The following is a 15,704-nucleotide window of genomic DNA, read 5'->3' as shown; positions in this document are numbered from 1 at the left end:
TTAATAATTCTTATCTGAACTGGGAGATTTCATTACAGGAGGTCATGGGACATCTTCATAGTATGATTTGTTGCTGTTATGAATGGAACACATGTTGAAATAAGACTCTTAGTGTTCTTGTTTGCTTTTCTCACACTCACAGGGAAATGCACACATACACACATACACACACACACACACACAGACATACTTACAGAGAGAGAGAGAGAGAGAGAGAGAGAGAGAGAAACATAGACAAGATACCCTGGCTTTCTGGATGACACCATGCACATGGTAGAACTATTAATAATACCACTCTGTTATGGAAAATCACCACAACTGGGGCCTTTCTCCCTGCTGAGGGCTCGTCTGTCTGTTTCTTCCATAAAAAGCCAGCATCAGGTGGCTAAAGAAACTTTGATCAACATTAATCAACAAATTAGGACCATAAGACCCACAGCCAGCAGAGGACACAGATCACAAGGTTTCTGATGAATACTTCAAACATGAAGTTATGAACATTTGGTCAAAAGTTAAAAGATGATTCAAACTAAAACTGACATCTCACGTCAGATAAAGCTGAGCTGTGTTAAAGATCCTCTATTAAGAAGGATCCTACATCCTTATTGACGTAATTGTCCGTGATAATCTGTCACACTATATCCAATAAAATCTGATTAAATCTATTAAAATGTCTCAATGGAGATCACTGCTTCATAGTATTTACATTGATAAAATAGTCTCATCTTCTCTGTTGCTATCAACAAGTCTTCTGACATATTCGTTCTGATACGATATGTTACCATACAAGCTGCAACAATCTACTAAATTAATTTGTTTTTGAAGCCACTTTACAAGAGTAGAACATTTTGTCTAAGCTGATTTGGGTGATTTCACTCTTGGATTTCAGTTGCCAATCCAGCAATTGAGCATCAGTACCAGTACCAGTATATCTAGTGTCTCCATGTTAAAATAAATGAGGGCTAAGATTAAATGCACACTCTAAAAGCCATGCTTGTTTCTCTGTGATGATGTTTAGAAGGTACAATGTTTACCAAGTTAAAAATCTTCATTCTGTATGCTAGCATGCTATTATTTACTGATTAGCACTAAACACTAAGTGAGGCATGGACTTCTCTGCCAAATTTCATAGCAATCCATCCAAGAGTTGCCAAGACGTTTCACTGAAAACCTCAAATATCAACCTCTATATATCAACCCCTATTTCTCTCTGGACCAGATTGGTAAACCAACTTTGCCAAGGGCACATGTTTTAAGTGGTGGGGACATGATGAAAATAAAATTCATAATAGGTAGGTAGTGTAGGTAGTACAAACAAACAACAAAATAAATTTAAAAAAATAGTAATAAAATATAAGCCTCTGTATTTTAATGCACTAATCCAACATAAGTTGTGTTTAGTTTCCTGGATAGAGACCTTCTATGATAGATAATGTTGTATTTACATTTACATCTTTGGATGCATCTTTAGAGCCTGGAAATCAACCCAAAAGTACTAAAGGGTAGGGGACAAAAATAGGCCTATGAAAAGTGAGAGGGACCCCCCACCCACACCACCCCATGTTGGAAACTTGACTATTGCCATTCTCAGTACCACAGCATAGCATAGCTTGAAACAATGGTATAATTTTGAAAAAGATACAGAAAACATGATTCTTGGCTAAGGGCTAAACAATGTTAAGACTGGAATGATTCTTTAATACCAGGTTACACCTGGCTCTCCAGAACACTAAGAGAGTACTAACCAGAGATCAATTCTGTTGTCAACAATGAGGATTTCCTATTCTAATCCTACAAATTCAAGTAAACAACACAATGCTTAAGCCCTTTGAGTTTTCCCTGGTCCCACAGGGTCCTGCTGTAGATAAATGGAACCTGAGACAGAATGAAAACGTTACGTCTTTCACATACAGATCACCATGTCTCTGTTTTATCTATTTCAGCTTCAGCCACACAGCAGACTTAATCCTACATCATGATCCCTCAGCAGGGCCCCTGACAGCGAAGCTGGGTGTGATGTTTACATATCATACGAGGGCTGCTGCTTACAAATTAGTCCCTTTGGGTGTATTGCTGGCTCTGTGATCTCAGTGGCCCTTGGCTAACTTCTGACTAAACATGTGAGGCTCTGGCAGATCTGTCAATCTCTTAAAAGCAGCACTAGCATGTCTGTCAGTCTCTTATGGATGGCCTTACTCATGTTAACATTTGTAGCGAGCAGCTGCTCTCAAATGTCTTGACCACTGAGGGGAAATGTTTAAGTGATTATAGAGAATGTTAAAGTACTTAGAGATGAAACTGTATTTGAAATGTTTTGAATGGAATCAGAGCATTTGGATATTTTTTTTGTCACCTGGGGACAGTGCTGCAAAGTAATAATTAATAATAAATCAATACATTTAAATAAATACATTCAAAACAACTTAATAATAACTTGAAACATATATTAAATATTACTGCATTGTTCAAGAAAAGATCTGCACTGAATCTCTGTAACTTGAGTCAATCTACATACGTTGCTTTGTGAAGAAAACGGCTTATTGTGCTGTGTATCAAACTATATAACATATATAACATACAGTTTGATACTCAACATCTGAGCCATTTCCAAAAGTCTCAGAGGGATCATTAGATGCAAGTAGAGGATTAAATCCTAAAAGTCTGAACACAGAGCAAACAAAATGTCTTGATAAAAAATTTAATGTTGTTTCAGTACAAAGCTGCTATTAACACACAAGGCTTACACATGCTAAACATATTCATTTTAAAGGCTTCTTCAGTAGAGCAGTGTTTTTCATTGCTCCACATTGCGCCACAAGACAGTGTAACTGATTAACTGACTGAATTTAATTCTGAAGTGAAACATGAAATAGCAAGACATACAGCAAGTTTACAATTATCACAAATAACTGAACATGAAAAAGAAATTAGATATTAAAGTCTTAAATTTAAATGCTCTACTTCCAAGTTTGACAACGCCTACATTGTCATTACAGTTCTGACCTCTTCTTGGTATGTGCAAAAAGTCTAATATTTATATTATTTATAAAATTTCATTCAGGAAGTCACTAAGACAATAACAGATGACAAGACAGCACACAGTATGAAGGCAGAGCCTAAAGTCAGTTAACCTAGCTTAGCATAAAGACTAGAAGCAGGGGGAAACAGCTTGCCTGGCTCTGTCCAAAAGTAACAAAATCTGCCAAGCAGCACCTTTAAAGTTCACTAATTATCACTGTATCTCTTGTTTATTTAATTTGTACAAAAGTTAAGCTTAAAAATTAATTACACAGTAAGAAACAGTCCAGTATATAATCCCCCATAAAACTATAATTTGTCAATACACTTGTTTTTACAGATTGAAATGAGACATAACATATTAAGTCCTGAGCTTTCAAGGTCTTTGAAGCAGGATTTCCTTATCTGTGAACAGGGCTTGTTTTTCCGCATTTCCAGCCTTTTTGCTAGGCTAAGCTAACGGGCTGCTGGCTGCTTAGCTTCATATTTACCATACAGTGGTATCAGCCTTCTCATCTAACTCATCACAACTATTTCTTTAAAAAACATGAATGTGACAGTAAAACCTATAAATTCTTATAAAGCCTATAAACTTGGAGCTATATAATGTACACATATGACAATATGACCTGAGTTGTATCAGCTGACTTACAAGGAGTTTGACTCTTAACATTTATTTCATTATTGATCTCTCTTGTCAATAGATTAATGTGTTTGATGCATTGAAGTTGATGTTGAATCAAAAACATTCATTCATTCAAAGCCATACAATCAGCAGCTGGGTGAAGATTTTAAATTAAAAATTATTATTATTATTATTATTATTTACTTTTGGACAAAAAGAAACTGCTCATTTTCCTCATCTTTGATTTGATGGAAGGCCAATATTTTTTACAATTACTCATACACGCTCATGTAAAATGAGAGATAAAGCTGATAAAGCTTCACCTTGCTGGCAGGTAGACTAACGAGCAGTGAACAATCAGATTATGTTTTCTGACTGAAAATGCATAATTCAACTTGTTTAATCATGTTTTTTGTTTTGTTTTTGTACATTACATTTTTGTATTATTTCTTACATTTATTTTAAGCACTTTGGCAAATATCAGCTGTATAAAATACCTAAATACTCTTTCTCTGTTGGTAATTTGGATTTTATAAGGGGGTGATCCACTTTGTCAGATTTGATTTTATTTCAGTGGGTTTTAAACCTAGTTTTGGCTCACCCATCTTGGCCCGGGACTAGGTAGTCCACATCACCCGGCACCAATCCCGGTGGTACCACTGCACTCTCACTTTCAGGTGTGGTTACGGGGCTGTTGTGGACTTCAGCTTTGGTCTGTGTGATCTCAGAACTAGCTTCAATGTCGTCATAATTCTCCTGTGGGTCGTCCACCTCATAGGTCACCCCATCTAACAGGAGGAAAAACAGCTGTATGTTAAATTTCAGTTAGTCTGATTGCTGACAATGTGAGAATTTAGTGAGAAAATATTTGAATTGGAGTTTGAAAAAAGTGTGAAAAAGATGAGATTGGACTGGTTCTAAACTTTCCATCACTTTTATTGAGGGCATCTTCATGGATGTCTCTAGAGGCACCGGCAGTGGCAGCCTGAGAGGTCAGGGGCTGAGCCTCAGCTGCTTCATCAATATCATCATAAGGAAAAGAGGAAGTGCTCCGTGCGTCGGTCTCCATCATGACTTCAGCCTCTGATCTGAACCCTGCATAAGCAACAGCAAATAATTAGTAATAATATTATCTGTGATACATAATTAAGGACAAGGTGCAGCCTGTGACTGGGATTCCCTTTTTTGCATTGTCTAAAAAAAATCAAATTTAAAATAATTAAAAATAATTACAAATAAAATAAAAAATGAATATATTTTTAGACTTACTGCCACGACTGAGGTCCTCCATTTCATTTTCTTTGCTTGTGACATCCTCATAGTCACCACTTTCAAACTCTACTTCTTTTCTTGACAGCATTCTTGCTACAAAACAGCATTAGACATTTACTGGTAACTGACAAACTGTCTGGTGCTAATGCAGTAGAGAACAGCAAAAGAGACAGAGAAACAGAGCACAACACATGCACATATTACAATCCTGATTTGGTTTTAAAGATTGTTTGCTCTAATTCAGTACTTTGTAAGTGTTAGTGGGCAGAACTGATATACAGCCATTTAAATCTAAATCTAAGAATTCCCAATGTGCTGAAAAATTCTGGGGAAAAAAAGCATAAATGATGCCATTATTGTAAATGGTCATACACAGTATATAGTAGAGTAGTCTAATTTGGACAGCATGCAGAAAGACTGGCCCCTTGTGGCAAAATGGCTCCACTGCATTTCATTACACCAAGATGATCAGGATCATTCAGTATTTAATTTTAAATGAAGCAATAGCAACTAGCATAACATAGGTGTAAAAGAGTAAAATACTCACATGGGTCATTCATGGCATTCTTGGCTTTCTTGACAGTGTAGATCCGTACAAATATAACAATCAATATCACCAGAACCAAAAACAATCCTACTCCCAGGATGATAGGCACTACAGGGACAGGTTTGGACTCCTTTTTGGGGGGTGTGTGGGCCTTATACCCTGAAATCAAACACAGCGATATTACTTATTCTACATTTACACAGAGAGTGGGGCTGTTTCTTGATTCATCTTTCTTTTCATTTTTCTGATCCATCTTGATCAAAGCAGCAATATGTTAAATTAAACAGAATATAAAAAGCTGATTCCTATACAAAAACTGAATTAATATTTTGGAAACAAGCCTGGCTTACTGGGAAAGGATTGTGGTTTTGGTTACCTTTGCAGAAGACCTCAGCTGGTTTTACTCCTTCACAAGACAAGTTTGAGTTGAGACAGTGTCTAATGTCCATGTGATCATCAGTGCATTCCAGGCCTATGCTTGAGACCTTTAATCAAATTTAAACTTGTCTTTAGAGTAATTCCTTTTCATGCACCCATACAAAACAATAGAAATTTGTCAGGCTGAATGAATTATAAAAACAACATGTAGTGAAACATAATTTCACTCACTTAAATTCTCACATTAATTACATAGAGGTCACAGAATTATGAGACCTTGCCAAAAAAAAACAAAAACAAAAAAAACAAACATGGAAAAACTACAAACATGCAAAAGGTGAAATAAAAAGATTTACCAGCTGCTCTCTTTTAGAAGGTCTGTATGTTGTGTTGAGACCAACACAATCAAGCTTTTTACATAGCTGTTCCTTAAATGTATCTGAAAGTTCCTTGGTGCAAACATGTTCCCAGGTATTTTTAATGTAACTGACTTTAATGGAACCTCCACACTTTTCTGTGGTGTTGAACTGGACATTGCCTGTAAAATATAAATATAAATATAAATATAAATATAAATATAAATAAATATAAATAAATATAAATATAAATAAGATAGATTTTTTAACTTTGGACATAGCCTGCTAGGCTAGCTGTTTCACTCTGTTCCCTGTCTCTGTGCTAAACTAAGCTAATTGTACCCTAGTTATGGGTGATACATTGAAGTTGAATTTATAATCTAAATCTCAGCATAAAATAACAAAGAATGTGTACTCCCTTTCCTTTAATACAAATTCAAAATTTGTAAAAGCTAATGTCACAAAGTGAACACTGTTGTGGATGGACATGATGTTAAAGCCCTGGAGAGTGGATTTGGCTTATTTGTGAAATAATAAAATGACATTTCTTCAGACAGGGTGACAGTAGAATTAGATGGAGACTCTACATCTTTGATGGTAAAGAAAGTACATACACACACTTACCAACACAATTAACAGACACCAATTTTCCAGCACACTTTCCCTTGACTCTCTTGCACTGGCCAAGTTCATGATGGTAGTCATCACAACTGACATGGTAGTAATCAGTAGCTGGATCAGGCTGGGGGCCCGTGGTGGAGAAGTGAAGAGCATTGCTACAGTTCTGTTCTTGGCAAATCATATCTGAATATTCTTTTTTCCAGTGAGTGTCACACACTTGAATTTCATTTATCATCACTGCACCACCACATTTCTCTGACAGGGTGACCCTGGGCTTATCTAGGGAGGACAGAAATTAAATAAGAAAGTCAAATATTAAAATAGTAGTAGTAGTAGCAGAAAGGAGAAATCTGATTTTCGTCATCATTTTTGACTTTGGCTGGCTGTTTTCCATCCTTCCTGTATTCCCTATGTCATTATGCTATGCTAAGCTGTTTGCTGTAGCTTCATATTTAGTATACCAACATGACAGGGGTATCTTCTCTATTTCCTTATTTAAGGCCAACAATAATGACTGTGAAGAGGCGAGGTTCTGTTGTATCTGTAAAAATGAAATATTTCATAGTTTTTTAGACACTGTTTATGTGTCCTGTCCCACTTTAAAGTGATTTCCAATGCAACTGCAAAGAACAACAGCAATCCTGCAAAAGTAAATTTTACCTCGACAGTCAATTGAGAGTAGCTGCTGTGAGGATGAGTTTTGCATTTCACAGTCCCAGATGTTTTCTGTATTATTTTGATATGTGCAGTTGAAGGTTTTGCCCCAGACGGAATGCTTCTCCGATGTACTGTAATTCTGATTTGACTTGACGCTGCCACATTCCAGATCCTTGCAAAGCCTGTCCCCATCAGTGTTTGTCCAGCCATCAAAGGAAACCTGACCCCGGTTTTCATTTGAGTGAACAACTACAATTCCACTGCAGGTCTCACTGACTGTCATCTTTTTCCACTCTAAGATAAACAGCAGGGGACAAGTGAGACATGATTCAAGAAATGCAAAACTCACAAAACATAACGGTATTAGCAGGATTTCAAAGACGGAGATATTTGCATCTTTGCAGCTAGTTGTCACACTGTGATCCTCCACAAAGCTAACAGTAAATCTTGCACATTTGTCATGGATAAACAAAATAACTTTAAAGTTATGCTGAAATTAGGTGGATTGGTGAAGTATAGTGATAATTATGAAAATTCTTATACATACTGTTGCACTGGAGGACAGCAGGAGTGCAGGTACTTGTCTTAGCAGTGATCTTGTTACATGATTTTAATGACATTTTTTCAGTTGAAGAACACTGTAGTTCTGAAATGAAAGGTTTATTTCCTGGTTTAGGTCCAAAATAGCCAGTCATCTTGACAGCCTGACCACATTCCAGAGCCTCACACATGGCATCTTGTTCTTGTTTGTTTTGAAGAGCATTCGTGCAAACCGGGAGCCACTGGTCTTCAAAGGAAACCACCACATTTCCAACACATTTGTCTCTGGGGGTATCAAATTGGGGCTTGACACTTCCTGTTACAACAAAGAAAGACAGATTTAGAAACTCTAGAAACTCTCTCTCTTTTTTTTTTTTTTTTTTTTTTTTTAATAAAACAAACCACTAGAGAATCTGGGTCAGTGTCAGTTTTGATAAAATGAATTTTAGGAATGTAAGCCTGCTATGTTTAATTTAATTAATATCTGCTTGTTTCACATAACTTTTGTTTTTGTTGTGTTCAAGAGTCTTACTTTATATCAAGTAGTTCACACCTTTAGGAATTTAGAAAAATTATGAAAAAAGAGCTGTATTGAAACAACAAGAAGAAGAATTTAAGTTATTCATTCTATAAATAAATTTGTTACATACAATTTTACGAAATTGAAGAATTAAAAAAAAAGGTTTTGTTGTTTAATTGTTTTTTAATTGTTAGGGTGGAAAACAAAACACTTAACTGTTTTGAGAAATCATTTAGGTTTGTCTTGGCAGATCACCAAGGCATAAGGCCTAATTTCTCCTGATTTCACTTTAATCTGTTCAGCTAAATACCTAGCAAACTTGAAGATAAAACAAAAAATATCACCTCCTTGGGAAAGTTAATAAGGGACATTTTGAAGTGGTAGGACTCTATGAGGCATTCAATTACACCTAAAGAATGAATGTTAACATTCTATTTACAGTAATTCTAGTATTTAAAATGATAACATTTTAGATATATATTTTTCAGAACATGCGCATTTGAAAAAATAAAAAAAGAATTACCTGAGCAAACAACATAGGCTGCCTTTTGTGTACAGATGTTTGTATCATTCAGAACAATGCTGCTCTGGTTCAGGTTGGTAGTCTGATTGGTAGGGTGCAAACTTTTGAAGATCCACTGCATCGTTTTGTCATGCATTTTGGTGGCAGATAGGACTGTATTTCCACAGTCAAGGCTTTTACACAGCAACTCAGACAAATCTTTTGTCCAGGAGTCTGCACACACACCTCCACATTTCCCTCCAAAACAAACCTTAACATTACCCCAACACGTCTCGGTCAGGCTTACAGTTTTATTTCCTGTTGTGAGAAAAAAATGCAAAAGGGATGAGGAAGTTGTCATGTGATGTCATGGTATCCTTGTATCCCTGTAAGGCAATGTTAGTGGCCCCTATCAGATCGTTTTGTGTAGCATAGTGTTAAATAGTTCAATACATCAGCCTCTCCAAAATGGATCACAGGACAACCAGTGACAGACTAAATGAGTGCCATGATGAGTAAAAGATATATTTTCAATTCAATTTGTACGTCTCAGCAGTGCCTCACATTACCTGAACAGGTTACAGTTGCAATACGGTCACTGGCATTAGATGACTCATTTTTACATTCAAACAGAGATCTGGTGGTGGGGTCAGAGCAGTAGTAAGATTCAGACCAAATGCTTCTCTCCTTTTCAGCAGGAACTGTGCTAAAGTTGACGAAATTCCCACAGTGTATCTGCTGGCACACTATTTTTCCTGACACACTGTTCCATGTATTATTAGACCCAGAGAGCCAGTAGCTGGTATCGCCATGCTCTATCACCACCTTGCCAGAACAGGAATTATTTCCTTCCAGAAATATCACCTTATGATCTGAAAAGGACAAAGAACTAAATTAGTATTGGGATTGCGATGGCCTTGTCTTCACTAAAATCAACAGAACTCAATAAAAACTGATGTTCTAGGTGAGATATAGTTTTAAATTTCAACAAAAAACTCTTGATCATATTTTATTGAAACCATTTTTTTAAGGGATATTGCCAAAGAGGAATAATGTTTCAGCTGGCTTCTTTTTGGTGGCGAGTATATTTTGTTTATACTGTTTAGTGTCAGAGACTGAAAAAAAAGGCTCTAAGTAAGCACCAAAAACCAAACCAACAGGCAAAATTTTTAAAAAGATGATTTTGTCCACTGAAATGCCAATTAATAGAAAAGGCTAAGAATTCTTAAACCAGCATAATGTTTTGATAATATTTTTTTATAGCTTTTGGTCATTTCAGGTTGATTTTGATCCCCTAAACTGTCACTTGAATTGAGAATTATCACCTGAGTGAAGTCCCCCCTGCATCTTGCAGGTCATTATTTACAGCCTGCATTTGCAGTGGCATCAGAAAATATTCAGACCCCTTCACTTTTGACACTTTATTGTGTTGTAAAGATTTTCTTTTTGATTTTTAATAAATTTGCAAAAAGAATTCTAAAAACATTTTTGATGGTCAAAAATGGCAGTTTTATCTATTTATAATTAAATGTGTTTGCAGGTACAGCTTGTTTTTTTTTTTCAAAATTATTTACTTGTTTCTTACTGAGTGAAACCATTAAAGGGATAACAAATATGGGGTAAAACTTCAATAATGTTTTATCTAGATATTTTTGTCTCTTATACACTGAGATGGTCATGTTGATTTGTTTTGTTAAACTTTCCATCTTCATTTGAAAGACAAATATGGAGGACAGATTCAAGGTCTTGAGTGCCTTTATACACGACTCTACTGTAAGTGACAGCATGGAATTGGAGGATGATAATCATATACAATAACTGAGGATCTAAGGCTAAAACAGACAAACAAAGAAGCAAACAAAAAATACTCACCCTCACAGATTACTCCCACTGCTTCATTATTGCCCACAGCTGTACTTCTCTCTATCTCTATATCGCATGCAGATATATTATTGGCATCTTTATTACACTTGACAGGATTAGAGAGGAAATCACCAGAACCCTGGCTGAACTTTCCAGGACCGGTGGATTTTCGCATTTTGCCACATTCCATCTCTTTGCAGACACTGTTTGAATTGTCGTCTGTCCATTCAGAATCTTTACGAACTTGTCTCCATCGGCCCTTGTACTGGATCTCAACTCTCCCAGCACATTTTCCAGGGCCGTCTACCAGTCTCGCATTTAGGCTCTCTGTACCATGACAACAAAGCAACTGTCAAACATGGGATACATAGAAAATAAAAAAAATAAAAAAAAACTTACTGCATGTCTTTGGGCAGATATAACTCATAACTCATAATTTGATATACAACATAACATCACCTAGTTATCACATTTTTTGCCTCCACAATAATGAGAAAGTAAAGTTATAGTGTCTTGACCAGGTATTTCTTCTAAATCTTGAAACTCAGAATTGTCATTACAAATAACAGTAAGAGACTATCAGGACATGATCACTGCTATGTCTCACCTGAACAGACTACGTAAGCGATGGATGAACACCTGTGTGTATCTTTGCCAAGATGCCTGGCCCGACAGTGCCACAGTGAGGACTCATTGCCTAAGCAATTCACATTGTCCATTATCACTTGTAAAGATGTGGATTGTGGACTGTGGTCAATAACCTAGAAGAAAGTACTTATTATGGCCTGGATATGATATCATTAGTTTATGCTGGACAGGAAACTCTGAGTGACACAGTAAGTTACAGAGAAACTAACAGAATAATGACAATAATGATAATAATAACAATCGAGTTCAATTTCATGTTGCGTGAGAATAGTTTCAATGTTTTCACTGAGCTCTCAGTGAGAATGTGACTAAGCATACTTTACAAAATACCAAACTATTAATTTAGATATTTAAAGTGATATTACATAGCTTTTGAAAGTTGAGAGAAAAAAGATCGCCCTCTTATGACTGAAAAGTAATAATAAGTAATAAATAATAATCTGAAACACAATGACATCCTTGCTTAGTTTGACACTCATAGGGGTTTTGCTGTTACTGTACGTCCATTAGCTTCTGGTGACAAATGTTAGCTAATATTAGCAAACTTTATATAGATATTTCTGTGTAACCAACATTTCTAAATCAGTTTGACTGAATTTTGACTGTTCTCAACTACATTTTTGTTTAGCATTATTCTTTAATCATAACTGGTGGCCATGGTGGCAGCTGTTCAGTAAAAGTTAAGCAGGCCTGCATTAAACAATTTATTTTAACTGCTACTGAAAGCTGATACTGAAAACTCACTCTTCCGCAGCCCAGCTCCTTGCAAACCACTTCAGCTTCCTTCTTAGACCAGGTGGAGCCACACACAGCATAATCTTTACCATTTTTATTAATGTGAACTTCACCATAGCACTTGGTGGATTTATTATTATCCTTCAGAACAACGGTAACATTGTCTGTGGAGAACAGAAATAGGTAAGTGTTTTTGATATCATGATTTAGACTTTCAGCTGGTTCAGGACAGTGGGTGTATAAAATATTTGGCTTGAAAGACTGTTTTTCAGTTGAAGACATCACAAAAAAGTGTTGCTTTGAGGTTGTTTATGGAAATGATGTTGTTGGATATGTATTAACTAAATTACCTGTGCAAGTCAGATTTGTTCCCACGTGACTGTTCTTGGTACCACAGTTCATTCTCTGACACCATTCACTAGCCGGGGTTGTGATGTTTTCAGCAGATTTCCACGTGCCATTCTCCTCTGTTTCCAGCTGACCAGAGCAGACATTTGATGCATCTCCTTTGAGCTGCAGTCTCTCATGACCTGTTTAAATGAACCAATGCACCATCTTAATTGACTGATACAGCATGTTGCAACCATTAATTAAACTTTTTACATAAATGTGATGTAAGTGTGTGTGTTACCTGTGCATATGACAGAAGCAGGATCTTGGCACGTTTCTTTCCCAGTTACACACCGACCAAAGAATAGTTTCATTTTTATCCAGTGTAATGTTTGTACAATCAATTTTCATCATCTGGTTTCCCAATTCTTTCCAAGTCATCCATTGATGTACATTAATCTCCTTGGATTTACCACAATCCGAGTTTTCCACACAAAAAATTGTATTCATCTTTACCTTTATGTGAGAAGAATCATACAGACGGTGGTTAATGATCATTATCATGATAGTAAACATTTCACAGTGCTGATAGCAGTAGTATTGATGATCGAAAAAAGTGGTAGAAGCTGGCAAATATCAACAAAAACAAACAAACAAACAAACTGATTCATTTAATTCATTTTTTAAAATCAAGATCAAACAGTAAAGTTGCTTTAAACTGTTGAACTGTTAAAGACTAATGGATGTTTTATGTACCTGATAATCCAGCAGAAAATGAGAATGCACATTAAATACAAGAAGCGTCAGTATTAACAAAATAAAGACAGGATAGATGAGTAACAGGGCTATTTTTTATTTGATTTTATTTTTGCAATTTGCTGAAGTAGAATTCTGAATGAAGGACTTTTATTTGTAATGGAGTATTTTTACATAGTTGCTCAGTAATACTCATGTCAGAGCCATCCCACTCTGAGATACTCCACTTTGGTTACTTCATTTGTACTACTGCTAGCATCTAGAAAGATGGAATCTTGTTGAAGTGTACTGCATGTGATGTTAACTCTTACCCCAACTGTCAGCACAAAAGTAACCTGGCGGTGTTTTCTCATCTATTGCATACTGGACAACTCCTGCACATCGAGATCCTTCCAGGCTTATTTTGATCTTATCTAGAAGAGAAAGAACAAGTAACAGACCATAACAAACAAAATTAAAAACAGCCAATATCATCATTATCATGTTATTTTCAATATTATGGATTAAGTTCAGACTCACTTGAACATTTAATCTTTTTCACAGTTTCCTTTCGGTAGACGCTGATGCCCCATCCAGGACCAAGATATTCACACTCCTCCAGATGTTTCTCATGTCCACTGCATCTCACTTCATTGAGCCACACTTTGCTTTTAATGGGCCGTAGCACGTTTTCTGTTGCATTGTCCTCAGGTTTCCCACAGTGAGTGCTTCTGCACACCACTTCTTCAGTGGTCCTGTTCCAATTTTTATCTCCAACGTAGCCCCATTGGTTTTTATGGTAGATTTTAACGTGGCCCTCACACGGGTTGTCTTTACCTTCTAGAATCAGCCGGTGCTTATCTGGGCACATAGTACAAGGTTTATAGAAGTGTGTAAATAGATTTGATGGGTTATATGTTTCCATATTTTGTATTCTTTTTTTTCTTTTGAATTTCATGTGTTTCCACTTATCAACTCACAAGTCAGTCAAACACATTTTTTTCCCTATAAATGAAAGATATTATATAATAGAAACACAAATGCTTATTTTATGATTTTATGATTATAATGACAATCTCTTATATCTTCCACTAATTAGGAAATTACTAGAAAATTACAAACCAATACAGTTCTTTTGTTTTCGACTTTGTCTTCCTTCTGTCTTTGCACAGTGGCCAGATCTGGAAATGGACCATGGGAACATTTTTCCTGACGGTGGTGCTACATTGACTCTATAGTTTTAAAATTCATTAAAAATCATCCATAATTGCAGGTTTCACCAAAAATATATAAGAATATTTCACTGCATCTTATTGATAACTGTTTTATCCATAGTCTAGAACACTTTACGATTTCTTTAGAATTGATTCAAATATCACCTAATTGCTCTACATTCATTTTATAAAACATCAAGTAATTAAGAAAATAATAATACACAGGTTTTTAGATTATGATGTAACATCTATATAAAGAGACTTGATATAGATACTTGTCAGACAGAAGATGTGTGGCATTATTTTCATTACTTTCTTCTTAAAAACTGAAACAGTGCTCACAGATTCCACAAGAAGCCTCTTAAATCCCGATTTTTAAGACATAATCATCATTATTATTATATATTGTATATTATTATTATTATTATTATTATTATTATCATCAACAGAACATGAAAATATGCCAAACTTAAGCAGACTAGTCCAGTGTTGATGCTGACAAACCTGTAAGAATAACTATTGTGGCACTGTAGGATTATCAAAAATTTGCTCTGAGCAAATACTAAAACTTTCTGATCACCCTGTTTTCTTTCATGACTAAACATTGGTGTTACACTGACATTAATTACCACTGTGCTGTTCACAGAAAGCCACTTTTCACTGGTGCTTTTAACTTGAGGAAATAATACATTTTTAGGTTGAGCAAGACATTTCCTGTAGAACTTGTATGTGCTTGCCTTCTAAAAATAGATATCTTTGAGTTAAATATACTTTATGGAGAGGTTATAAACTTTTTTAAAATTAAGATTATTTTTTTCTTTCCTCAAAATCTGTCAATAAGACAAACCATGGTTCAGTTTTAACTTCTCACAAATATAGAGTGAAATCTAAAAGAAAATAGTTGTAACTTGCCTTGTAAGAACACCAATTCAGTGTGAGCAGAGAGGAGAAGGAGGAAGAACCACATCATCACAGCTCATGACTATTGAGGAGAGTGAGGCAGGAGAATGATCTGCTCAGCTTTATATTGCCAAGGATGTGCCCACCAAAAATGGATATGAGCTGCTACATGCATGCAAGTGGTGCAGAATTAGATTAACAAATTCTGTCTGGAATGACAGACAACTCACAAACCTGCCAAAC

The 15,704-nt window shown here is 35.8% G+C and overlaps 1 protein-coding gene across 1 annotated transcript; it reads right to left on the bottom strand.

Moving 5' to 3' along the window:
- Positions 1 to 2,684: 2,684 nt before the first annotated feature.
- LOC108884565 (antigen WC1.1) lies at positions 2,685 to 15,560 on the bottom strand. The gene is made up of 20 exons (XM_051070978.1): positions 15,474 to 15,560; positions 13,888 to 14,208; positions 13,680 to 13,781; positions 13,086 to 13,128; positions 12,867 to 12,877; positions 12,633 to 12,812; positions 12,292 to 12,446; positions 11,507 to 11,660; positions 10,909 to 11,226; positions 9,606 to 9,908; positions 9,058 to 9,354; positions 8,022 to 8,330; positions 7,478 to 7,768; positions 6,821 to 7,096; positions 6,197 to 6,378; positions 5,839 to 5,947; positions 5,463 to 5,621; positions 4,913 to 5,008; positions 4,572 to 4,738; positions 2,685 to 4,432 (listed from the first exon to the last, which is right to left on the bottom strand). The coding sequence occupies exons 1-20, from the start codon at positions 15,529 to 15,531 to the stop codon at positions 4,241 to 4,243; spliced, it is 3,723 nt and encodes a 1,240-aa protein (XP_050926935.1). The 5' UTR covers positions 15,532 to 15,560; the 3' UTR covers positions 2,685 to 4,240.
- Positions 15,561 to 15,704: the final 144 nt, after the last annotated feature.

The sequence above is a fragment of the Lates calcarifer genome, linkage group LG6 (genome assembly GCF_001640805.2).
Source record: "Lates calcarifer isolate ASB-BC8 linkage group LG6, TLL_Latcal_v3, whole genome shotgun sequence".
In the NCBI taxonomy this organism is placed as follows: Eukaryota; Metazoa; Chordata; class Actinopteri; family Centropomidae; genus Lates; species Lates calcarifer.
The sequence above is the reverse complement of the archived record's forward strand: the minus strand, read 5'-3'. Positions and strand labels throughout refer to the sequence as shown.